The sequence below is a fragment of the Sander lucioperca genome, chromosome 10 (assembly GCF_008315115.2).
Source record: "Sander lucioperca isolate FBNREF2018 chromosome 10, SLUC_FBN_1.2, whole genome shotgun sequence".
Taxonomy (NCBI): domain Eukaryota; kingdom Metazoa; phylum Chordata; class Actinopteri; order Perciformes; family Percidae; genus Sander; species Sander lucioperca.
Genome location: NC_050182.1, coordinates 37,684,006 through 37,709,836, shown reverse-complemented (window position 1 = coordinate 37,709,836; position 25,831 = coordinate 37,684,006). Strand labels below are relative to the sequence as shown.

The window sequence follows — 25,831 nt, the reverse complement described above, 5'->3', positions numbered from 1 at the left end:
GTCTTTGTCTACTTCACTTCAGCAATTCTGTCATTTCTGCATTGGCAGAGTTACTTCAGCAGCAAAGGGCAGACCTAGTTTTGGTTGATCGTTCGAGTAGTAGTTCATGTAGTTGAGACTGTCGCTTTCAGGTCAGTGTGTAAATCATCATAACACTCCATCCATCTTTGTCCGCTTATCCGGTATTGGGTTGCGGGTAAGTAGCTCCAGCAGGGAACCCCAAACTTCCCTTTACCAAGCCACATTAACCAGCTCCGACTGGGGGATCCCGAGGCGTTCCCAGGCCAGGTTGGATATATAATCCCTCCACCTAGTCCTGGGTCTTCCCCGAGGCCTCCTCCCAGCTGGACGTGCCTGGAACACCTCCCTCGAGAGGCGCCCAGGGGGCATCCTTACCAGATGCCGAACCACCTCAACTGGCTCCTTTCGACGCGATGACCTCACGGATGACTGTGCTTCTCACCTTATCTCTAAGGGAGACGCCAGCCACCCTCCTGAGGAAACCCATTTCGGCTGCTTGTACCCTGGATCTCGTTCTTTCGGTCATGACCCAGCCTTCATGACCATAGGTGAGGGTAGGAACGAAAACTGACCTGGTAGATCGAGAGCTTTGCCTTCTGGCTAACCATCACAATGTTGCGATAAATTCAATGTAATACCGCACCCGCTGCGCCGATTCTCCGACCAATCTCCCGCTCCATTGTCCCCTCACTCGCGAACAAGACCCCAAGGTATTTAAACTCCTTCACTTGGGGTAAGGACTCATTCCCTACCTGGAGAAGGCACTCCATCGGTTTCCTGCTGAGAACCATGGCCTCAGATTTAGAGGTGCTGATCCTCATCCCAGCTGCTTCACACTCGGCTGCGAACTGCTGATCCAGAGTGCTGAAGGTCACAAGCCGATGATGCCATCAGGACCACATCATCTGCAAAAAGCAGCGATGAGATCCCCAGCCCACCGAACTGCAACCCCTCCCCACCCCGACTACGCCTCGATATCCTGTCCATAAATACTACAAACAGGATTGGTGACAAAGCGCAGCCCTGGCGGAGGCCAACCCTCACCTGAAACAAGTCCGACTTACTGCCGAGAACCCGGACACAGCTCTCGCTTTGGTCGTACAGAGATTGGATGGCCCTGAGAGGGACCCCCTCACCCCATACTCCCGCAGCACCTCCCACAGTATCTCCCAGGGGACCCAGTCATACGCCTTCTCCAGATCCACAAAGCACATGTAGACCGGTTGGGCATACTCCCAGGCTCCCTCCAGGATCCTTGCGAGAGTGAAGATCTGATCCGTTGTTCCACGACCAGGACGGAAACCGCATTGTTCCTCTTCAACACGAGGTTCGACTATCAGCCGAACCCTCCTTTCCAGCACCTTGGAGTAGACTTTACCAGGGAGGCTGAGAAGTGTGATACCCCTGTAATTGGCACACACCCTTCCACGCAATGTTGAAGAGGCGTGTCAACCAAGACAACCCCTCCACACCCAGAGCTTTAAAGTTTCTGGACGAATCCCTGGGGCTTTGCCACTGTGGAGTTGTTTAACTACCTCAGCTTCTTCCACCAGGGAAATTGACGACACTCCCCCATCATCCTCCAGCTCTGCTTCTACCATAGAGGGCATATTAGCTGGATTTAGGAGTTCCTCAAAGTGCTCCTTCCACCGCCCTATTACCTCTTCAGTTGAGGTCAACAGCGTCCCATCCTTACTGTACACAGCTTGGATGGTTCCCCGCTTCCCCCTCCTGAGGTGGCGAACGGTTTTCCAGAAGCACCTTGGTGCCGACCGAAAGTCCTTCTCCATGTCTTCTCTCCACCACGGTGTTCGTGGGTTACCGCCTGTTGAGGCACCTAAGACCACAGCTCCCCGCCGCAGCTTCAGCAGTGGAAACTTTGAACATTGTCCACTCAGGTTCAATGCCCCCAGCCTCCACAGGGATGCACGAAAAGCTCCGCCGGAGGTGTGAGTTGAAAGTCTGTCGGACAGGGGCCTCCTCCAGACGTTCTCTATTTACCCGCACTACCCGTTTGGGCTTACCAGGTCTGTCCAGAGTTTTCCCCCACCCCCTGACCCAACTCACCACCAGATGGTTCACCAGATCGGTTGACAGTTCCACCCCTCTCTTCACCCGAGTGTCCAAAACATATGGCCTCAGATCAGATGAAACGATTATAAAATCAATCATTGACCTTCGGCCTAGGGTGCTCTGGCACCAGGTACACTTATGAGCATCCCTATGTTCAAACATGGTGTTTGTTATAGACAATCCATGACTAGCACAGAAGTCCAACAACAGATAACCGCTCTGGTTTAGATCAGGGAGGCCGTTCCTCCCAATCACGCCTCTCCATGTATCTCCATCATTGCCCACGTGCGCGTTGAAGTCCCCCAGCAGAACTATGGAGTCCCCCACTGAAGCCCCATACAGGACTCCATTCAAGGTCTCCAAGAAGGCCAAATACTCCGAACTCTTGTTTGGTGCATATGCACAAACAACATTCAGAGTTCTCCCCACAACCCGCAGGCGTAGGGAGGCGACCCTCTCGTCCACCAGAGTAAACTCCAACGTAGCGGCGCTTAGCCGGGGGCTTGTGAGTATCCCCACACCCGCCCTGCGCCTCACACCCTGGGCAATTCCAGAGAAGAAAAGAGTCCAACCCCTATCCAGTATGGTTCCAGAACCGAGACTGTGCGTAGACACTGAATCCTAAGTTGCTCCTGGAACGCTGTATGTGGCTGTCCACTGCTCCTAATGCTTAGGATGGGTTAAATGCAGAGATTGAATTCCACTACATTGTACTGTACGATTGCATGAAAGTTTCTTCTTCGTCTTTTCTTAAACAGGCTTTCTTCTGTATTATACATAAAGTCATTGTTGTGTTTTGCAATCACACTCTTTTGTCCTGTGTTGTTTAGTTATTACAGCCTAGAAGACATCAGCCACGAGTCCATTAACAAATACCTGTCCAACCTGGTGGAGAGAAGCCTGCGGGACCTGGAGTGCTCTTACTGCATAGAGATAAAAGAGGTGTGTGTGTGTGTGTGTGTGTGTGTGTGTGTGTGTGTGTGTGTGTGTGTGTGTGTGTGTGTGTGTGTGTGTGTGTGTGTGTGTGTGTGTGTGTTTGGTGTGTACAAGTATTTTTAAGTCATTCTCTCTAAAAAAAAAATTACACAAATTCTTTAATATGCCATCAAGTTTGTGTTTGTCAAATTGTTGTTTCTATTCATGCTCCAGGATGATCAGACCATTGAGCCACTGACTTATGGTCGCATCTCCTCCTATTACTACTTGAAGCATCAGACCATCCGCACGTTTAAAGAGCGACTGAGGGCTGAGCTGCCCATCCATGAGCTGCTCTCCGTTCTGTCGGTGAGTTTCACACGGTCTATATACAGCTACTGTTGTTATGTCACTACTTACTATATTTTGCTAATCAATGTCACAACTTTTTTTTTTATAAATATATACTGATATATATATATATATATCTTTGTCACATATTTGTTGTTGGAGCCATTATGTAACTTTGTTTTGTTTTATATAGCACTTTGGTGACATGAATGTATATGCAGTTTTGTGTTTGATCACTGGGTGGAGCATTGTCACTGGAAAAGCATATAGGTAATCAGCAGCCACAGGTACAGGTGTGTGGGAACGGGGAAAGCAAACAGCTTTTTTCCGTGTCAGCGTGGCTTGTCAGCGGTATTGTTTGATCAGTGTTTAACTGGAAATCAGAATGAAACTTACCTGAAAGAAAATGGACAAAACTGAAATATACCTGTGCTACAGTGAGCATGCCGTCATTAAAAAGAAATGGGTCACCGCACTCAAATATATTTAATGTATGGACATTGATTTATTGGCAGCTCAGAACACGCATCCGAACAAGTTCTCCCTTTCTCGCACCTCATTGGCCCTAATGTAGGTCTGGTTAAAAGACTCTACATCAGACTACATTTGTGGTTTAGTCTGAAGTCGAGGTTTAAATAAATGTAAATCTTGTGTCACCATTGTGGCTTTCGGGTTTTAATCCACTTGGGCATACAGCAGCTACTTATCAAAGAAATCTAATTTCAGCCAGAGTAATTATCAGCTGTGCACATTGGGCTTGATGCAGAAACCAACAATCGTGCTCACAAGCCCCTGTGTGACTGAAACCAAAGTGAGTGTGCCGCTGTGTCTGCGCCAGCCCAGAGTCTTGATGAAGCCAATCCACGACTGCTTAATGTTCTAGTCACTGTAATTTCAAGCAGCTAAAACTGCTGGTAGATAAAATGCATACAATGCACAATTCTAGATTCAGACCTTGTAGGCTAGGCTAGCTAAGTCAAGACTTTGTTGTCTTATCAGGCCAGTGATAGAAATGATCTAAGGCAGGGATCTTCAACAGGGGGTCCTTAGAGTCAATGCAGGGGGGCCTCCAAGTTTTTTCAGAAATTAAAAAGTCATAACAACAACATACAACATATTATAAGCAAATATAAATCCCCACTGCTTACTGGCCTAGGTGGTCACTAAGGCAATCCACAGATACAGTTCATCCTAAGGATTGACTTTGCCACATGTATGTTTTAACATTAAAACATGATTGATAAAACCATGCCAACAATTATTAGGCTAACAGATTAGTATTCTATGCAAAAAAGGTATGTATAAAGGCTTTAGGCCACCCTAAACGTTATTGTAGACCCAGTAGACCAGTTTATTATGCAACTTCATTTTATACTGTATACAGTATGTTGTAGGGGGTCCCTGCTCCATCGCTCTTTCAGTTAAGGGGTCCTTGGCTTAAAAAAACGTTGAAGACCCCTGATCTAAGGGATGCACAACAATAAATTCAGCAATCGAATGCGTACAGAGAGGGAGAACACGCAGACAGTACCTGATCCTGTTGTGTAAGATTTGAGCCTGCCTTGATTTCTAGTAAATGCATCCAGTTAGGGTTGGACTCAGCACATGCACTCCATAAACGATACTGTACCTTTGTTTAGACAGTCGGGGTTGCAAATTTAGTTTGTACTTTTTCTTTTACTTTTGCTCATGGTATGGGAAATCATTCAACTTTGTGCATGCACTGATCCATTTGTGCTAAGTAAGGGTCACGCAACTGAACAAACTGTTTCCATATGAAATGTCTGTAAACAACAAAAACAATAATTGTAATTGCAAATGAAAAATAAGACTACACTTATTTTAATGCAATACTCTAAATATTGATTTTGTTGTTAAATGTTTTTAGCCAGTACACACTTTGGCAATGTTTCCTTTTGTTTTTTTGTTGTTCTGTGATCAGTGACAGAAGTTCTACCTTATTATATTCTAGTTGGCATTTGCCAATAAAAGATAGATTAACGGAATGTTAATGTCCACACGTGCACTTTACTCCCTTCTATCGAATTAACACCTTTGGGTGAGCTTCATTAACTCTCCTCATGCTGGGGCTTCAGTGTGATTTGTCGCCCTCTTCCTTTTACTGATTGACCTTGTGCATCAACACTCTGGCTTGTGATTGGTGGGATCAAAACCAGACATGGTGGTTTCACACCTTTCACTGAGGCATTATTATGGATCCCACGTAACTTCTAGGCAAGTCCCGCCCTACGAAGCAGCTCGATTGGTTGGGGTTAGGCATTGACCTCGAGTGGTTAAAGGTGCTGTAGGTAGGATTGTGAAGATCCAGGACTTAGCCAAAGAATTTGAACATCGACAACTTCTCAGTCAACTTCTCAACTTCTCAGTCCCTGCTAGTTCTGCTAAAGCCCAAACGGTCTCCTAAGCCCCTCCCCCCACAAGGGAGAATGAATGTGTGTGCATGAGCAGTGATTGACACGCAGTTAGACACCCCCCCTGGGCAGGTTGGTGCATCTGAACAGGGAGCGGTGGATTTTTGCAAATCGCACTACAGGCTGTAGGTGGTGCCAGAGGAGCCGGATTTTTTTTTTTTAAATTACCTGCTTTATGTAGTTCTACTGGAACATAGGGTCAGTTTCAGTAAATATGACAGAAAGTTAGTTATATAAGTCTTACCTACTGCACCTTTAAGGTTAGGATAGCCATTGGTGAGGGGATAGGACCTGAACAAATCGGGTTACGTTATCTAGCTTAAACATGGACGCCTGGCCAATTGTAGCGTGTGAATGCTTTTGAAGGGCGAGACTTGGTTCAAAGTTGCGTGGGTTTGATAATAACGCTTCACTGAGGGGGGGAGGATGACATACTCCTTTTTACCACTGCTTTTAATGGGTTAATATCTGTTTGTAGTTATTCGTAGTGCATTTCCTCACTTAATCAGTTACTTTTTAGGCTACCATTGAGTTCTAAAATTGAGATTTTATTAGAGCAAAACGTAAAGAAAATCAAGTACATTTTTTTGTAAAAGTGCAGTGATCTTTTCTCTTGTTTCAAGATACTTACTGACACTAATTAAAAAATCTGTCAAGACGGTCATGTCCTTTGTGGACAGGATATCTTATCTTAATGTAGTATAAAATGAGGCCATGCGAACAAATGATGATTTTTTTTGGTGTTGGTTATCCAAGAATGTATATTTACCTAATGGACATCTTTACTTATTTGAAGGAAATGGATGTATTTCTTGATCATCTGTCACCGTGTGTGTTGATGCAGATGCTGATAAAAAAACATTTTTGACTGCTAAAAAAAGTTTACATTTTTTAAAGGCTCAGTAATTACCTTATTTCAGCAAACTTTATTCAAACAGGAGTTAAATGTGCATTAGGACTATTTTCAACAGCAGGTAAATACACATTTGGTGCTCTAGTATAGCCGCATTTCCACAGCATGGTACGGCGCGGCTCGACTCGCTTGTAACCGTTCTTTTTTGGTTTTTCATTGGAAAAAAATTTGCCTATTTTTGTTGGTATCACCTCACTTAAAGATCCAAGCGAGCTGAGCCAATACTAAAAGGGTGGGCGGGTCATGCGTGCATGTCTCTGCCTGACAGAAAGCGGCCAGCGCCGGTGTAAACCCGGTGAATGAACTGCTCATATAGCAAAAATGAGTAGGCCTACACATTTTGGAGAAAGGAAAAATAATCTTTAAAATAGAACCATCTGAAAGTAGCACAAGGAAACAATGCCATTGGGACTAAAGTGTAAGCCTAAAAAATATTTTTTTACAATTTCACACTAGAGATTTATTTATTACTTGTGTGTTTTTTTTAGATCTTCCTTCGCTTTTATTTTTGTATTACATTTTTACCATTCAGCTGGAAGTCCATTCAGTGGGTTGAATGGTTTAACCTGACTTCAATAATGATGCTAACATATGGAGGGGAGTCTACTCTGAGACACTTAGCATCGCTCTCCTTTGCACACATGTAGTTGAAAGCAAACCAAAGCATGCCATGCCTTGCTGCCTCCCCTCCCCAACAAGCTGCGATACAATAGGCCAGTCACCATGCCGCCCTGTCCACTCCCCCTCTGTTAGCTACAAAGCACTGGCATGCTTCTCCAGTTCCCCCTAATTGCTGCAGTGTGGCCACTAATGAGCAACACCCACACCTCGCTGCTGCACCACCTCCCACCCCCTCCTACACACCACTCAGCCTGTCTTTGTCTCTGTTTTCTTCCCTGCTGTATTTGTCCTCTACCTCCTAAGACTGCACTGTTCTCACAGTGAAGTCAAACTGCATCAAACATAAAGTTTGTCCAACAAGACAGTCAAACATGTTGTCATATACAAGTATTCAGATCCTTTACTTCAGTAAAAGTACTAATACCACTCTGTAAAAGTCCTGCATTGAAAATGTTACTTATGTAAATGTATGTAAGTATTATCAGGAAAATGTACTTAAAGTATTAAAAGTAAAAGTACTCAATGCAGAAAAATCCTCACATTTTAGAAACTGGAAACGATCCAAACAGTTATGTCAATTAACTTAATTTAATGGTCTAATCATTTCAGCAGGACTTGTAGGCCTGTATATTGTTGGGTAGTTTAATTTATAATAAAACATTGTATTATATAAACTACATGTGTTTTGTGTGCAAAAATCTTAATTTGTAAAGTAACTAGTAACTAAAGCTGTCAGATTAATGTGGTGTCGTAAAAAGTACAATATTTCCCTCTGAAATATAGCGAAGTAGAAAGTGGCATGCAAAGAAAAGAAACAAGTAAAGTACAAGTACCTCAACATTTGGACTTAAGTACAGTACTTGAGTAAATGTGCTTAGTTACATTCCACCACTGGTCTCAGGTCAATGAAGAAAACCTGACATAATGGTGACAAGAAAAACTGCTTCTATCCTATCATTGCTACATGCTTTGGTAATACTGTCATAACATTGTGCTCACCAAGTTAATTGCCGAGATCATTAAACAGAAATCCGACAGGGCCAGAAACGCAAGATTATCAGGCAGGTTAGAACTAATCCTCTAGTTAGACAAACTTATTTAGAGGAGAAAACAAAGGCAAATGGTGCCATCTTTACTCATACTACCTTTTGTAAACATTCACTACAAACCCCCTTCCTGCGTCAACTTCGACCTCCCATGCTCGCCGTAGTCAATCAGACTGAATTAATTTTGTTTAAAACTTAAAGTGCTCATATTATGCTCATTTTCAGGTTATACTGCATATTGCTGTAGCTCCTCTTTTCACCCTGTGTGTTGAGCTCTCTGTTTTAGCTACCGAGTGAGGCATCACACTTCTAATCCATCTTTGTTGGGAGTCGCACATGCGCAGTAGCTAGGTAAGCACTGCTAGCTAGTCAGTTGCATAGTATGAGGGCGTGCCATGCTAGCAGCTAGGCAAGCATTATAACATGTTACAAAGTGATGCGCGTTTGTCTCTGAAGTAAAGGCTGGACTACAATAGAGCTGTTTGGAGCAGATTGTGAACAGTGTTTTCTCTGGAAGATGGTAAGTCCCTTTGGGGTGGAATTTGGGCTTTTTCACTTTGTAAACCTATAGTGCACAAAAGATATATAACACGATAAAGGAAAGGGAAAAAGTCAAAAAGCATAATATGAGCACTTTAATGTTTGCCACGCCAGTTGAAGAAATATGCCAATTTAGATGCATCAGCGCTTACTATCAATTTGTGTGGCCATTTTTGCTGTTTTTTCTGGCTCTGGCACTGGAGGTTGTTCTCCCCATTGTTGATACTGTCTACTGATTGGGCAGATGAGCACAACATCAGACCTAATGAATCGCTGAAAATAATCATAGATGTATCATCCAAAATAATATGGACATTTTATGAATCAATATACATATATAACATTAATACATACATAACTAAATTGTGAAACAACAAAATTCAAAGTGACATTTTTTTGACCGACAAACATTCCCCAAGACCTAATGGTAATTCATTTACAGTCATAAAACAGAGAAGAAATCCTCACATTAGACTAACTGAAACCAGAGAATGTTTTGCATATTTGCTTGATAATGACTGAAACGATTAATTGATTATCGAAATTGCTGTTGCTTGAGTTTCTGTAATTCATTAATTAATTAATTGATTGTCTTTCTGTACCTTCTGAGACAAAATCAAATCAAGAGGCTTTTCTAAAATGCAACACAACTGATTTATGTGATATTTGGGACAAACTGCAGACAAGTGTCAGCTCCCATTTCAAGAAATTTACTAGGTATGTCTTTGTCCTTTCTTTTTTTCAAAAACATATAATTGTGCAAAACTTGTAAAAATATGTTTTTGTAGCAGTTGTACTGTGGGCCTGACCCCCACAATAGGCCTCAGCTGTGCATATCTCCCTCCCTTTTTGTTTGCGTAGCTTCACTTTTTCAGTTTTTCTCTGCAATTAGTGCTTCAAAGCCTCAGTCTCTCCCATTACTTTCTCCCTCCTCTGTCTCTATAAATGTTCCTATCAGGGGGTCTGAGGTGGTGTGGAGTTGTTGGTCATGATGTCTGCTAAAAGATCTATAGTCTCTCCCCAGCACATCACATATGCAGACACAACGGCAATGAAAGATAAATCAGTCGGAGATGATTCCTATTTCTATCCCTCATCCCAGCCCCCTCTCCGCTCAGGTCCTTTTTCAGGTCCTAGCTTTTGAAACACTGGCTTCAGTCAGTGACGGATGGAGTCTTGACAGTCCAGGCCGGGGGGAGGCTATGACAAATGCATCCAGCACAGCCTGTTGATAGGACTACATTAGCCGAAGTTAAACTGAAGTGAATTAGAGGAGAGGAGCCATGCGTGTCCACGCATCTCTCTGAATAACAACCACAAACAAGGCGCAACACGCAGCCTCAGCACAGGTGGAGATTGATGGACCATCATCGTCAATTTAGTAATCCAGTTACCCAGTGCATTTCACTGTGTGTTTGCTATTCAGTGTTTAGCATTCTCAGAAATGTAATTCAAAAAATTTGAAGAATTCAAAATATCATCCCAATCTTTGGTAGATTTTTGCAAGCAGGTGTGCTGGATTTTTTGGTCATCTGGTCTGGTGAAAAGACCCCCCCCCCCCCCCACAGTCTTTGTGCAGAAGGGAATCAGCCGTTTTTCCAAACCAGAAGAGCGGGGAGGTATATGCAGTACAGATGCTCGGATTAAAAAGGTCTGACCACAACATGTTTTAGACTTCCTGTTTCACTTTTGATCTCTGTCTCGCAGGATGCAGAGGAGTATGCCGAGCTGCCCGTCAGACACAATGAGGACCAGCTGAACAGCCAACTGGCTCAGCAGCTCCCCCTGCAGGTTAACCCCCACTCCTATGACAGCGCCCACACCAAGACCCACCTGCTGCTGCAGGCCCACTTCAGCCACGCCCAGCTGCCATGCAGCGACTACAACACCGATACCAAGACAGTACTGGACAACACTATCCGAATTTGTCAGGTAAGATTAATTGGGCAGCTGCAACAAATTACTAATGTGATAAAAATGAAATTAATTTAGTTGGCACTTTTATCCAAAGCGACTTACAATAAGTGTATTCAACCATGTGTGTACAACCCAAAAATTGCAAAAATCATGCAAGTACATCAACTTCATCAAATATGCTGATCTGCTTCACGTGCTACACTTAGAAACAAGAAGAGACAGAGAAAGAATTTGGTTGTTTTTGTGGCGCAGTCCCAACAGATGAGTTTTCAGTCTGCGACCAAAGATGTGTAGAGTTTCTGCTTTCCTGATGTCAGTGGAGAGTTCGTTCCACCATTGTGGAGCCAGGACCACAAACAGCCATGACTTAGTAAAGCGTTAGCCGGGCGGCACATAGTCAGTGTAGTGGATGGGCTTGGGTGTATAGTTTGACCATGTCCTGGATGTAGGATAGGCCTGAGCCATTCGCAGCATGGTAGACAAGTACCAGTGTCTTGAATCGGTTTCGAGCAGCCACCGGTTTAATATAGCGCCTTTCTACTTTACCGGACAAAGCGCATTAAAATTTGCCTCTCATTCACCCATTCACATATACCGATGGTGGCGGAGCTGGCATGCAAAGCGCTGGCCCACTACATGGCACGCCTGTAGGCTCGCCGCAGAAGTGACAGAGAGAGGTAACTGTTGCGGTCCCAAGAGAGAAAGACCTCGCTCTCTCTGGACAATACTGGTGTCTCTCTTCTACAGAAAGTCGCTAGATTTGTCGCTAGTCGCCTTTTTGAACCCGCTGCTCCGTTGATTGCAGAGCCGGTGTAGGGATGTTGCAACTCCCCACCCCAGCTGCTGTACTGCACATGCGGGTGACACACACACACACACACACACACACACACACAGACACACAGGTTCCTTGATTTATATGTTAGATTAAGTTGGCTACAACTATTTCAGTTTTCAGTTATTTCAGTTTGTCAGATACATATATAATGTTGTTTACATTGACCTTTTGTCTCTGCTGCTATTTATCACACGACTATAACTTTATCAGCACCACTCACTTTACCATGTCATTTGTCTCCAAATGCTCTTGTATCATTTTTTTAATTTATTTTTTATTCTATTCTTATTTTAGTTTATGTATCTCTTTACTATTTATTTCTGTTACTTTATATACTTATGTCTTTATTTCTGTTGTTTCTGTCGTACTGCTGCAACAACCAAATTCCCCTATCTTTTTGCTGTCTTATTTAGATTAGATTATTGAGGTTAGTTTTTAATCGTAACAATGGAAGTAATGGTGCTTGTTAAAGTATCTGAATATGGACAAAAGGTTTTAATAAGTAGGATCATTTGCAAGAATACCTTCCCAGGTGCTGATAAAAGCAGGAATAGTATAACAGCAGTCTACCCTGATGAAGTCTGTGTGGGATGCATTGTTCGCGCAGTTTAATTAGGTATTTCATAAACACATTGATACAAGACTTCTGGTGTTCAGTGATCCACTTTTGATTTTGTCATCATAAACGTTCCACAGTTTAACAGTACAGTGAAACAAGTTCAGAAGCATAAACACAAGCTTAAATTTCTATTGAAATAACAGCTGAGTCATTTGATTATAGCAACATGATGTAAAGGTTAAAGAGGAGTACATAACTGATAGATTTGAATGATGTACTGCACATGAAAAGAGAGCACATCTTGGGAAGCGGTGCTGTGTTGTCGAAGCCGAGAATAAGGCGAATGTTAAACATTAGTAGGTGATTTGTAGTTGAACTTGCTGATCCATCTCATAAATAACATGATGCTCAGAGGTTAGATCTAACACCTAGGAATCTCATTTTCTGGCATCCACAAGGGGTGTTCACTCAGTGTTTATATGGCGTTGAGACAAGTGGCTGGAGACAAGGTTGTTGAACAACAGAATACGTAGCGCCTGGTCAGGTTATTGGAGTCAGTAACGTAGATAACAACCCTATAACTTTATCGATCAAAGATTGTCCATGCAGGTTAGTTTGTATCTAAGGTGTAATGCGCTCGCTGTCTGTACTGTTTGAAGTTAGGACCATGTCTCAACGTCTGTAAGCCATTGTCCACAGCTAAGGATGGGTGTTTGTGTGTGTGTGTGTGCATGTGTACATGTGCTTGTGATTTTCCATGCTGTGTATCTGGCAGTGATATTGCATGGCTCATGGATGTAGCTACTTCTCTGGTGTCCTGCTGCTACCATTTACTAAAATGGTTCTCGTCTTCGGTTTCTTTATGGTTGTTTTTATTGAATGAATGAATGTATGTTTTTATTGATACTTACTGTACATGAAGTAGTACATAAAGTGAATGCAACTGTCTGTCACTACGTCACGGGTCTCGGCATGGCATATCTAATTGCACACATGACGGGCATGGACTCGGACGATTGTCACAGTCGGAGAGCAAAAGAGGAACATTTATTGATAAATTGCATCTGGAAAAAAAAAATAATAATAATCCAACCCAACCCAAAACTTTACCCAACAAAATGGCCTGGGCCCAACTTAAAAAAGTGGGGATTCAAAACTCTGCTTATTTGAAACCCTGTGGGTGTACGTTGAGATGGAATAAAAATGTAGATTGTCTTTAAGTTTATACTTTCTTCTCCTCAGGCCATGCTGGATGTTGCTGCCAATGAAGGCTGGCTCGTTACGGCCATCAGTATCTGCAACCTGGTGCAAATGATCGTCCAGGGCCGCTGGCTGCACGACTCCTCATTACTGACGCTGCCACATATAGAACAACAAGACCTCTATCTTTTCAGGTACACAACATTCCTTCACCACAGGTACAGCCTTAATGCCTGTACAATGATTTGTAGCTAACTCTAGTAGATGGTTAATCTGCCTCGTTGCTCTCCCTGCTGCCAAGCTGTGCTTACTGTAGAATCAGTGAACATTACATCTCGTCATGTTCCATTAATGTCTCAACAGCATCTTCACATGTTGACTCTAGGTGTTAAGGTTTTTTTTCAACCTTGACCCTATTTTCCTATGTTTCTGTCTCTAAGTGACTGATGGGAGGAACACTCTTTGACATTGGCTCAGTATTAAGCAAGATTGCTGCAGGCGGCGGCGAAATAAGCTGCAATGTAATGTCAATTGGCAATTGTGCACCTTCAATTTACGTCCACAAAAAGGGCTTGTTTTGCCACTGACAGGCTCAGATTATTATTAAGTGTCCGACAAGATTATGGAAAGGATTTCTACAGAGGTAGACCTTTTGTTAAAGAGTAAGATGCTTTTTTTTGTTTAATGAAACATCCCCAAAATCGCTATCGTCAAACCCACCGATAATGAACAGTAATTTTATCACTGTAAAACACATTTCATTCAAAGTCGACAGAAACAAAATAATACTTAAAAACCATCTTGGTCCATCTTTTCACTGTTCCAACCGTCACAGCTCTGGTTTGGTTTAAATAAACCCTTAATTCACCCATTTACATGTGGAAATATGCTGGCTCTAAACACGCTTAAAGTATTGTTTATTTAAATGGAGTCTGGTGAGTTTGGCAATGACGATTTCAGAGCCGTGTCTGGTTAAACAAAAGGATCTTACTCTTTAACAAAAAGGTCTATCTCTGTAGGGATCCTGTCTAGGGCTGCAACTAACGATTATTTTAATAATCGATTAATCTGTCGATTATTTTTTCGATTAATCGATGAATCGGATAAAAAAACAAAAAAGCATTAATTTACATCAACTCAATACATACTTACATACTTGTTGTTTTAGTTAATAGTTGTGTAAAGGTAAGTAACCCAAAGAGTAGATACAGACAACACACACACACACACACACGTTCACTTGAAGCTTATTCATTAAATTATTACTATCATTGTATTAATTGCAAGTTAAGTTCATTTGTACACCACATTTAAACACAGCTTAAGATGACCAAGTGCTATAAAAGAACTTTAAAATGAAATTAAAAAGTACAACACACACAAATATATTTGTCAACAATAACTGATATGGGACAAAGCACAGAATATATTAATGACAATAGATTGAAAAATGAATGGGCCAAAAAAGGCGAGTGAATAAAAACGTGTCTTTAGTCCTGCTTTACTACTGTTATTAACGAGCTAACGCTAGCTTGTCATGCTAGTCAGCTGGATAACGAGTAAACACCACACCAGCACCAGAAGAGGGACGTTACGTTCCTCACCTCAAAACGGAACAAAAGTAGGATTCTGTAGTGACTTTACCCTGCTGTTGAACTCCCTTCCTCCTCATCAAGGACTCCGACGTGTTTACGTTTTAGGTGCTGAATCGTCACCGTGGTGCGCCTGTGCCATGCCATGTCGCTTTTGCTTATCTTGCAATTAACACGTTTTCGATTTATTTACTGTGAAATGCTCCCACACCTTGGATGACTTAGGTCATACTGATTTCTCTGCCTCCGCCATGTGTTTCAGAACGTTACGGGTCTCTCCGGTCTCTCTCCGTATTTCCTCTACCCCCGCTCTGCTCTTTTTTCTTTTCTTTCGCTCCGCGCCGCTCCACACGGCACTCAACTCAATTGCTTTTATCTCTGCGACTGAGTGGTGTGTCGCGCGAATCGATAATGAAATTCGTTGCCAACTTTTTTAATAATCGAATTTTATCGATTTTATCGATTCGTTGTTGCAGCCCTAATCCTGTCCATAATGTAGTCAACGGCAAAAACAGAACTTTTAGTGGACGGAAATTGATGATGCGCTTATGCCCCATAGCCCGGTTCGCGGCTGCCAGTTACAGCGTTCCCGCTCAATACTGGACCAATTTCAGAGATTTCTGTTCACATCAATCACTTACACCAGTTACTGACACCAATGCATGGGGAAATACTTTAAGGTCTGGCTGCTGTAACAACAAACATAACTCTGTATTGTATGTATTAGTGCGTGTTTATCTGATTAAAAGTTCCTAAGCATTACCACCTTTAGGAATGCAATCACATAACATCATTTACATTCTGAAAACCTCCTACACTGGTACAAACATACATGCAGTCATACATAGGACCTAATGAGTGTTCAAAACAAATTGGGATAGTTTTTCCATACACACACACACACCTTAAAGATTTTCAGGCCTGCAACCGCCAGTGTAGAATATTTTTGTCCAGACTCAATAAAAATGGTAAGAGAGGGATGAGAAGGGAAGACCCGCAGTCCCTGTGGTGAGAGACAGCAGGAAGCATGGGGTAGGATTTGTTGTGATGCTGCCTCATTACCGAGAATCTCTCCCTTCTCCCTCTTAACTCCATAGAAAATGGGCAAATAAGAAGGAGAGGCCAATCGAAGGACTTCCTGAGCTGATTGCTGCCTGCAATGGAAAGGAAAGTGTTTTCGCTGCTATCGTAGGGCAAGAGTTTCAATCAAGTCAGATTGCACAGGTAAGATTACAAATATTATCACAGCAAGAACACAAATATTGTATCGTGAGGCCTCTGGAGATTCCACACCCGCAGGGAATATGAGTGTCCATCAAAATCAGTAAAATATTTACTTTGGGAAATGTTGATTTACAAATAACCACGAAAAAACATACATTGCAAGGACTTTAATATTGTACATTTTAGAAAAATGATCTTCAGAATGGACCTATTCCCACATTTAGTGCATGCAGGTCACACACTATCTCTCTGTTTCACACACACACACACACACACACACACACACACACCCCATTATCAGTCACGTGCCATGAGCAGTCTTGTCACTGTGGTCCCAGATACCTCCAGGATCCCCAATTACAGCTCCATTGATAGGGTTTAAAGCTCCAATTTAAGTGCTAATTGCAGAAGTAATGAGAGTGTCCGGGCACAACGGCAGGCCCTGTGGCTTCACCCAATCAGGGTCCCCGCTTTCCTCCTTCCCCACCTTTACTCCTCCACCGTGTGCGGAGTGTGGCGGCCTCTCTAATTAAATAATTAGATGTGCAGCAGCGTTCCTGTCTTGACTTGCCCAGGGAGAGTCATCCTCACATAAATAGCTTTTGCCGGGCGGATCAGAGAGGCTTTTCTCCTCCCAGCCCTCAAAAACACTGCCCCACACACACGCACGCACGCACACACACACACACACACACACACACACACACACACCCTCTTCCACCACTGTTTTTTCCTATCACTTTTGTCTTATGTCATCCTCATAGTGGGGCTTTTGTGTTGAGCCAAATGTTAAATTCTCCATAAAAAAACACTTAAGAGGCACCTAAGACCAGGGAACAGTGTCTGTGTCTGATAAAAATCAAGCTTTTATCAAACAGCAGACTTACTGTACAGTAGCTGACAGATCTGACCATCTAACACAGATCCCTCTTCAAACACTCAACTCTCTGTTTTTTTTTCACACTTCTGTACTTCCTTTCTGAGCACCACTTTCATGTCACATGAGGAAATGCAGTTTCATCGTTCATCATCGTTTTCAGCTTGCAGCGGGGTTTTTGGAGAATGGGTAGGCTGCCTGTGCAAAGTGGGTGAGGGGGTGGGGGGATGGGGTGTAAGGCTGCATTCACACACACTCAGGCAGTCGTCAGACAGTCCGGTGAAAAACGCATGCATTCATTTTGAAAGGGGGCAGTGCGTTAAAGCTGTGGCGGTGGGGGCCGCAGGGGGACCCGAAAAAAATGACAGATTCAACTTTTGGAGAAACGCGACCCAACAGTGTGGTTTGAGGCGGTGTGAGAGTTCCATACAGTAAACAAGAAACATCACTGCCTCTATCTCTGCCACAAGAAAGTTTTAAAACACGTCACACAAATGGGCCGTTTCATTGACACTCCCCATACCGCACCACCCTGTGGCAAATCTGCCGGATCGCTTTTCTTGGTGTGAATGCCCACCAAACCATTATCTCTCTCTCTCTCTCTCTCTCTCTCTCTCTCTCTCTCTCTCTCTCTCTCTCTCTCTCTCCCCCCCCCCCCGTTCAGGCATGGTCCTTCCTGAGTCATCTCCCGGTGCTGGAGGTTGAGATGAGTGTGAAGGGCTGGTGGGAGGAGAGCCAGGAGGAGACGGAGCGGCCCCTGCCTGCAGCAGGAACCAACCCGAAGGCAGAGCGCCGCTGGCTGGATGTCCACGCTGACCAGGAGTACGTCCTGCAGGTGTCACTGAGACGCATCAACCTGGGCCAGCAGAGGGTCAGTATGCACAATACCCTTGTATAAAGTACTTGAAAGCAATACCTGAGTAAAAGTACAAGGATCCCCAGTTAAAGTCACCTTTTAGAATATTACTTGAGTAAAAGTCTTAAAGTATCTAATATTTACTGTACTTAACGATCAAAAGTCATGTTCTGAAATTAAATGTACTTTATTATTAGAAAAAAAAATACAGTTAGAAAAATGTTTTATTATAATAAAGAGGCATAGTTTACTTCATAGGCTGTGTATTTGTGTTATTACATCATCTGGGTCACATGACAGTGATAAACCCAAAAGATGTATTCTGGGATTCATTCAAAACTTGAATTTGTTTAAAAAAGTAATACATTAACACATATTTTAAAATTTGACTGAAAGAGGCAATTGTATTATTAATCACAATTATTTCTGAGACAATTAAATGTACAGCAAAAACATGGAAGAGTTACAGCTCTAAAAACAGCACAAACTGACTTTTTATAATAAATCAGATGGCTTTATCAGCTGTACTATTTTGTGTAGCATAGCATAACATAGTTTCTGTTGAATTTCCCTGTCAGCTATTAACAAAGTTGATCATATCTTAGAATTGTGTTGTCCAGATATCACCTAAAGGCCACCTCAGCTGAGATCTCATAATGAAATAAACTTGATATGCTGAGTATGTACGCCTATGTAGCACAGTGGTACTGTACACTATGTGTCTCTTATTTCAGAGGAAGCAGGACAGTAAGGCCCAGGCACCAAGGTTCCCCAAGGCCAAGGATGAAGGCTGGTTCCTGGTCATGGGAGAGGTGGATCGCAGGGAGCTGCTGGCTGTCAAACGGGTCGGATACGTGCGCCACCGCACCGCTGTGTCTGTGGCCTTCTATACACCGGAGAAGACTGGGAAGTAAGAATGGGTAGAAAGAGGAATAAAGCCAGACATAGTCTCGCATTGCCAGGCCTTCCTCCACAGCGCTGTAGAGGAGGGTGTGGCTAGTCCACACAGCATTCTGGGATGGGAGAAAAACGTGCTCTGGTTTATTGGCATTTCTTTAAACCAATCACAGTCATCTTGGGCGGCGCGAAGCCCTGGAAACAGTGACGGTGCCTCTGCAAAATAGCCTCGGGAAGGAACTTGTTTTGGTGGAACGTGTACGTTCAATAGTTGTTGCTGCAGAGATCTGAGGAGCAGTTGACCATAGTCCTCAGAAATCCACCAGAGTTTAAAATTACAACACAAAAAAGGCGGAAGGTAGCAGACATCCGACCTTAAAAGAGGGGCATCCCGCGCAATTTCTGGCAGCACCTGAATGTTACCGAAAGGGGAATGTCGTCGATAAAGACTAAGCCCGACATAAACACAAGCTTTCCCCATTCCCTCCATTTACAGCGATTGAAAGGAAACACCTCAGTTGAACAGCATCGACCGACAAACGCTCTGGATTAGTAGCAGAAACATAGTTGTCACAGCTTTATGGTCAAACATTTCCACATTTACTGTATTTAACAATTTCAGAGAAGGCATGGCCCCTACTGGTCCAAGAACTCATTAAAATATTATTGACTTTTAAGATGTCATTTCACCAGAATATGGAAGATTGTTTTCTTCCAGCTAGTTTCAGATGCCCAGCCTCATTGTGATAGAAACTATGAAAAGACCACAACAATGTGTCAGTCCATCACTCCATTTTATTTTACTTCTCTACCCCGTCTGTGGTTCGCAGCCCGAAGCCCAACGGTTCCTACTGAAGATGTACATCTTTAAAATGGCTCACAAATAATAGAGTATAATAAAACAAAATAAAATAACAGCTGGCATCGGGAGCGTTTGGTAAAAACGTTACTCTTTGGTGCTTAAGTGGTATTTGAGGCAGCAGGACTGCGTACTGTGTGTGGGATTGAGTCAAATGGAACCTATTTACGATAGGAAAAATACAGAATATCACCAGACTTATCCTTTAAACCAGGGGTCTTCAACCTCTTTTAGGCCAGGGACCCCTTAGCTAAAAGAGAGACAGAGTAGGGACCCCCTAGCGCATATATTGCATACAATTAAGTTGTATATTAAACTGGGCCGAATGGATGAAAAGAAGTGTTATTTATGCATCATGTTTTAACGTTAAACATACATCCGGAAGGCACAGTGACTCCTTAAGCTTAACTGTATGGCTACCATAGTTACCTACCTATCGGTCTCTCTGTCCGTGGGCCTGATCCATGTCTCGCTGTAGACGCAGCTGAGAAGTCAAGACAGCCAAATTCACCATAAACCCGCGGATCGCGGCGCAAACACAGGAGACGCCAAAACGATGGCCGCTCCCCGCCCGATCGCAGCCGGACGGATTGATTGGAAAATAGCTCAACTTCACGGCGCTTTGCAGCTATTCGCGGCGCTTCAGCGTGCAGTGTGTTTCTAGCGTTATGTTCTAACTGCTGATCCATGTGCCTTGTGGTTTCAGGTGCATCTACACACTGTACCTGATGAGTGACAGCTATCTGGGTCTGGACCAGCAGTACGACATCCACCTGAATGTAACACCCGCCAGCATCTCTGCTCAGGTCAACTCCGAGGTGTCCGACTCAACGACTCAGCTGTCCCTCAAGAGGAACACTGACCGAAAAAGTCGTTGATCAACAGATGAGTGGGATGAATCTGAAACACAAGTGATTGTATTAAAGGATTTCTACCTGCCATCCTCAAACTGCTGTCAGTGTCACTGATTTGTAATGATCGGTGCATTCCACTTTACTTTTTATTTTGCTCCACCCACTTTGTATCAGCTTCTCTTATCTACTTCTGCTTAGTTAGTCATTTCTAATATTGACTACGTTTACATGCACTATTATTCTGGTTTTGGCCCGTATTCCAAAAAAGACAATATTCCAACTAAGCTGTTCAGATGGCTTATCAAAATTAATATTCCACTAATATTTCTGTTTACGTGCAGCCGTGCAAAACAGGATTTTTTTCAAAGTTTTACTCCTGGGGGAGCACTTGCAAACACAGCCTCCCTCTTTCAGTCCTTTAACAAAACATGAAAACATCAGCGTAACGGTGTTTGCGCATATCCAAAAACCTGTTCATATCCAAGTCTTTCATAACGTTTAAAAAGTAGCTGTTTGTCCTTCCAACCAGAGATGTGGGTTTTTCTTTTGGCCATGCATATCTACCACAGCCCTGCAAACGGTTGGCTGGTTGGTTTGTGTACAGCAACCATAGCAACGCACAGCTAAGCCGTGAACAGGCAAGAGGCCGTAAACTGGGGTGAAAACTGTGATTGAGACACATATTCCGAATGCACTGTATACATGTCCAAAGAATGCTTCTAAAACCTGAATAATACCGGAATATCCCACGTCTTAATCGGAAAATGCTATATTCTGAAAAAGGCCTTATTCGGAATATCTAAATGGAATATGCTGTTTACATGACCTGTATCAAATTCTTAATATTATCATATTCGGAATAATAGTGAAATATAGTGTGCATGTAAACGTAGTCAGTGGCAGTGACCTTCACTTCTTAGTTAAAACATCTGTATTGTGACTGCATTGCATTCTGGTCATTTGAAGCTGCTGTTAGTGCAGGAAAATGTTTTGTGTCTCTTCTAATTTGGATTTCTCTGATGATTTAATATCAGTGTGAAATGGGCGATCTAGAAGAATATCTAGTGATTATTTCAAAGAGAAAAGTTTTTGTTCACTGAAAGGGTAACTACCATTTTTTTCAGCCCGGACCCTATTTTCCTCTGTTTCTGTGTCTAAGTGACTGATGGGAACAACAATCTTTGACAATGGTCCAGTATTAACTAAGATCGCTGCAGTCGGCAGCGGCGAAACAAGCTACAATGTAAGTTAATGGGGAAATTGTCCAGCTTGTATTTACCTTTACAAAAGTGCTGGTTTTGCCACTGACAGGCTCAGATTAATATTCTAAGTGTCTGAAATCATGGAAAGGATTTCTAAGGAGGTCGACCTTTCTATTCAAGAGTAAGATCCTTTTTTAAACATAAAAACATCCGCGAAATTGCGTTCACTAAACCCACCAGACTCCATGTAAATAAAAAAATATTTAAGCATCGTAAAATACACTTCATTCAAAGTCGACAGAAACAAAATAAAACTATGAAAAGCTGTTTTGGGTCGTCTTTCCACTTTTCCAACCATCACAACTCTAGTTTTGGTTGAAATAAACACAGTTTACTGATTTACATGTGAAAATATGTTGGCTATATACACGCTAAAAGTATTGCTTTTTTAAATGGAGTCTGGTGGGTTTAGCGCTGGCGACTTCAGAGATGTTTCTGGTTAAACAGAAAGGTCTCAAAGAGGTTTTAAAAAGGCCTATCTCTGAAGGGATTCTTTCCATAATGTTGTCAGACACTTTAGAATATTAATCTGAGCCTGTCAGTGGAAAAACAAGCACTTTTGTGAAGGTAAATACAAGCTGGACAATTGCCCCATTAACTTACATTGAGGCTTGTTTCATTGCTGCCGACTGCAGCGATCTTAGTTAATACTGGACCAATGTCAAAGATTGTTGTTCCCATCAGTCACTTAGACACAAAAACATAGGAAAATAGGGTCCAGGCTGAAAAAAAAACTGTAGTTACCCTTTAAGATATTTTATTTTCTCATTTTCTTGATTTAACCATCGATTGAACAAGGCTGTCACATTCCACATGTGGCTGTGAAATAAAGCTTTCTTTTTGCAAAAGTTGGAGGACACAACCCGTCGTCAGTATCTGAAAATCCTATGAAAGCTGGACACACAGAGGCCTCGCTATTCTTCAGATGAACAAGGTCATCCAACCACATCTAAGATAAAAAAGCTTTAGTCTGTATGCAGTGAGCCAATAGGCATGCAGCATGATAATACTAAGATCTAATAATGCTGGTGATTGGCTGTCTAGCAAAACACGTCATGGAGACACACAGGAAAAACTCTAATGCACAGAGAGACGGGCTCACGTAGTAGGAGCAGAAAAATAAATGAAAGGATTTGTGCCGTAAAGAGTAATGTTAAAATTAGGGTTGTAAGAAAAAATCAAATCAAAAACACAATATCGAAAAATATGTTTTTAGTAGTACCACTGGTGTCCTTGCCTAACAGTGCCTGACTTTTTGCTAGAAGCTAACAGTGTAGCTATGACTGAACTTTGGCCTACTTTAACATATAAAAGTTTGCTCACTAAGAACCTGTGAACCACAATCCCAAACTGGCTGTGTACTGAATTGTTTACCTAAAGTAAACTTCTTCGACTTTTATGCACATCATGTCTTTTTTTAAATATTAGTTTTTCTAAATTATACTGCCTTACACACAGTATCAAAATATATTGCAATATATTGAATCGTGACACATGCATTGTGATACGTATTGTATCGCCAGATTCTTGCCAATACACAGCCTGATAAAATGGATATCATAAAATAGGTATCGTTCAGGAACCGGTATCAAAGTCACGGCATTGGTATCAGTATCGACATTTTTTGACTGATACCCAGACATTAATGGTCTCGCACTTTGTTGTGCACACACAAACTCACAGAAGTAGTTGTGTGAAGAATAAAAGGAAAAGAGCTTGAGGCAGAAGTTTAAACCCTGTCCACTTATACACCTGTACGTTTACACCCAGCCAGTTGTTGTGTAAAGTGGGCCGTTAGCCAGATATGTGTCTGAAACCCCCTTCACCCAGATTCTGCCACTGGAAAGAGTGTTACAGACACTATTATATGATCCGACAGGTTTGTGGTTGCAAAGTCTCAGAAAGTTTTGGTTTGTTGAATTTTGGGTGGGCTTTTCTAACTTGGGGAGAAAGGCTGGTTTATGCCAGCAGAGCATTTGCTGCCATTTTGTATGCCGCTGTAGTCTGTCTGGATAAACTGGTCTCCACAACATTTACTCAAAAAAATCAATTTCAGTCAACATCCAATATGTAACAGAGTCTACGGTAGAGTTATGTAAATAAGTCGCCTCGTTGACTGAGGAGAAGGTCTGGTAAGCATCCCACAAAAAAAAATTCTCTGATAGAAAATACACAAGTTGCAGTGTAATCTATGACAATTCTCCATATTCAGTGTTTCCACCCTGTCCATTAAAATCACAAATGTCTCTGTTGCCGTTAAACTCTTAGAATACCCTTGACTGTAATATTGATGGATATTGTGTCTGGAAAAAAATATATCAAGAATTGAGATGTGGTCAGAATGCAACATGCTTTACAGATTCAACTCGACAGAGAACAGGGTTTCCGCGGGGTCTTAAAAAGTCTGAAATTTCAAAATCAAAATTTTATGCCTTAATAAGTCTTAAATTCGCTGAAATATTGTGTTGTGGTCTTAAATCATTTTAAACAGGTCTAAATTCTTTTCATTTTTTAATTCCGTGGTGTTGTAGTTCTTTCTTTTGTAGTCCAAATATAATTTCACAACTACAAATGAGACCAACATGCAACTTATATTGCAGCCAATCAGCTTTCGTGTGATTGGCGCGGGTCTCTTTCAGATTGTACCACGGACATAAAACAGATTTTATTCTTCAGCTATGGGGACATGCAAGTTTAGCGATACTTGGCTTGAAATAAACTGAATTCAGGACTTAGTTGATGATGTGATAAAGGTCTTAAATGTCATTTATAATGGTCTTAAAAACTCTTAAATCTGACCTGGTGAAACCTGCAGAAACCCTGTACTGTAAACCTTTGATGTAAATTTACAACTAAAATCTCATAGTATCTTACTGTTTTAATGGTACACAGGATCATACTGTAAATGGCAATGCATTCTGGGAGGAAATAATATCACAGCACAATCTGCACATGTTACAGATTACAGGTATTAACTGTTAATACCAATGCATCTTGGGAAAAAAACATAGACTGTATATACAGTCTATGGAAAAAAAGGAAAAGGCGGGAATTACACTGCAGCTGGTATATTACTGTAAATCCAAATAATACAGTAAGTCTATTTACAGTAAAATACCTGCAAATTTAAAAATGGTATGCTTACTGTAAATAAACAGTAGTTTACTGGCGAAGCTGCTGCCAGTATATTACTGTAAATTTACAGTGAAAAGTTTTACGCTGTGGAGAATAATACAGCAACAATTATGATTGTGTGACTCAGTGTTCATCTATCTGACCAGAAACCGTTGCAATGTATAAAAGAGGTGAACTTATGTTTTAGGGGTTTTCTTTTTAATAAATACCTTGAGAAAAAAAAAGAGAGAAATAGACCCCACAGACATCCATGAACTAAACCAACTTATACCAACCACTGTGGCCTTATGGGTAAATAGGAAGGTACCAGTAAATGACTAGATCATTCAAACGGTGACATCACCTCACCCCAACCTATTCTATATTGGTAGGTTTTGTGCAGCGGTGGAATGTAACTAAGTACATTTTCTCAAGTACTGTACTTAAGAACACATTTGAGGTACTTGTACTTTACTTGAGTCTTTTCTTTTCATGCCACTTTCTACTTCTACTCCGCCACATTTCAGAGAGAAATGTACTATTTTTTATTTTTTATTTTTTGGGGGTTATTATTTGACAAGACAGCTGGAGTCATGAAAGGGAAGAGAGAGGGGGGGGAATGACATGCAGCAAAGGGGAGGAGGTCGGAGTCGAACCCGGGCCCGCTGCGTCAAGGAGTAAACCTCTATATATGGGCGCCCGCTCTACCAACTGAGCTATCTGGGCACCCAAAATGTACTTTTTACTCCACTACATTAATCTGACACTTTTAGTTACTTCACACATTAAGATTTTTGCACACAAAACACATTTAGTTTATAAAATGTAATGTTTAATTATAAATCATACCCAACAATATATAGTCCACAA

General features: G+C 42.1%; 1 protein-coding gene across 3 annotated transcripts in view; it reads left to right on the top strand.

The window, feature by feature from the left end:
• The window catches only part of ascc3 (activating signal cointegrator 1 complex subunit 3), a 208,505-nt gene extending 187,660 nt beyond the window's left edge, over positions 1–20,845 (top strand). For all 3 annotated transcript variants that reach the window (XM_031278220.2, XM_031278219.2, XM_031278221.2), the window contains exons 35-42: positions 2,925–3,036; positions 3,244–3,378; positions 10,620–10,844; positions 13,469–13,620; positions 16,116–16,242; positions 17,784–17,990; positions 18,710–18,885; positions 20,438–20,845. In XM_031278220.2, the coding sequence (XP_031134080.1) occupies positions 2,925–3,036; positions 3,244–3,378; positions 10,620–10,844; positions 13,469–13,620; positions 16,116–16,242; positions 17,784–17,990; positions 18,710–18,885; positions 20,438–20,609 (1,306 nt within the window). In that variant the 3' untranslated portion in view covers positions 20,610–20,845. The remainder of the gene's footprint in view (positions 1–2,924; positions 3,037–3,243; positions 3,379–10,619; positions 10,845–13,468; positions 13,621–16,115; positions 16,243–17,783; positions 17,991–18,709; positions 18,886–20,437) is intronic.
• The last annotated feature ends 4,986 nt before the right edge of the window (positions 20,846–25,831 follow it).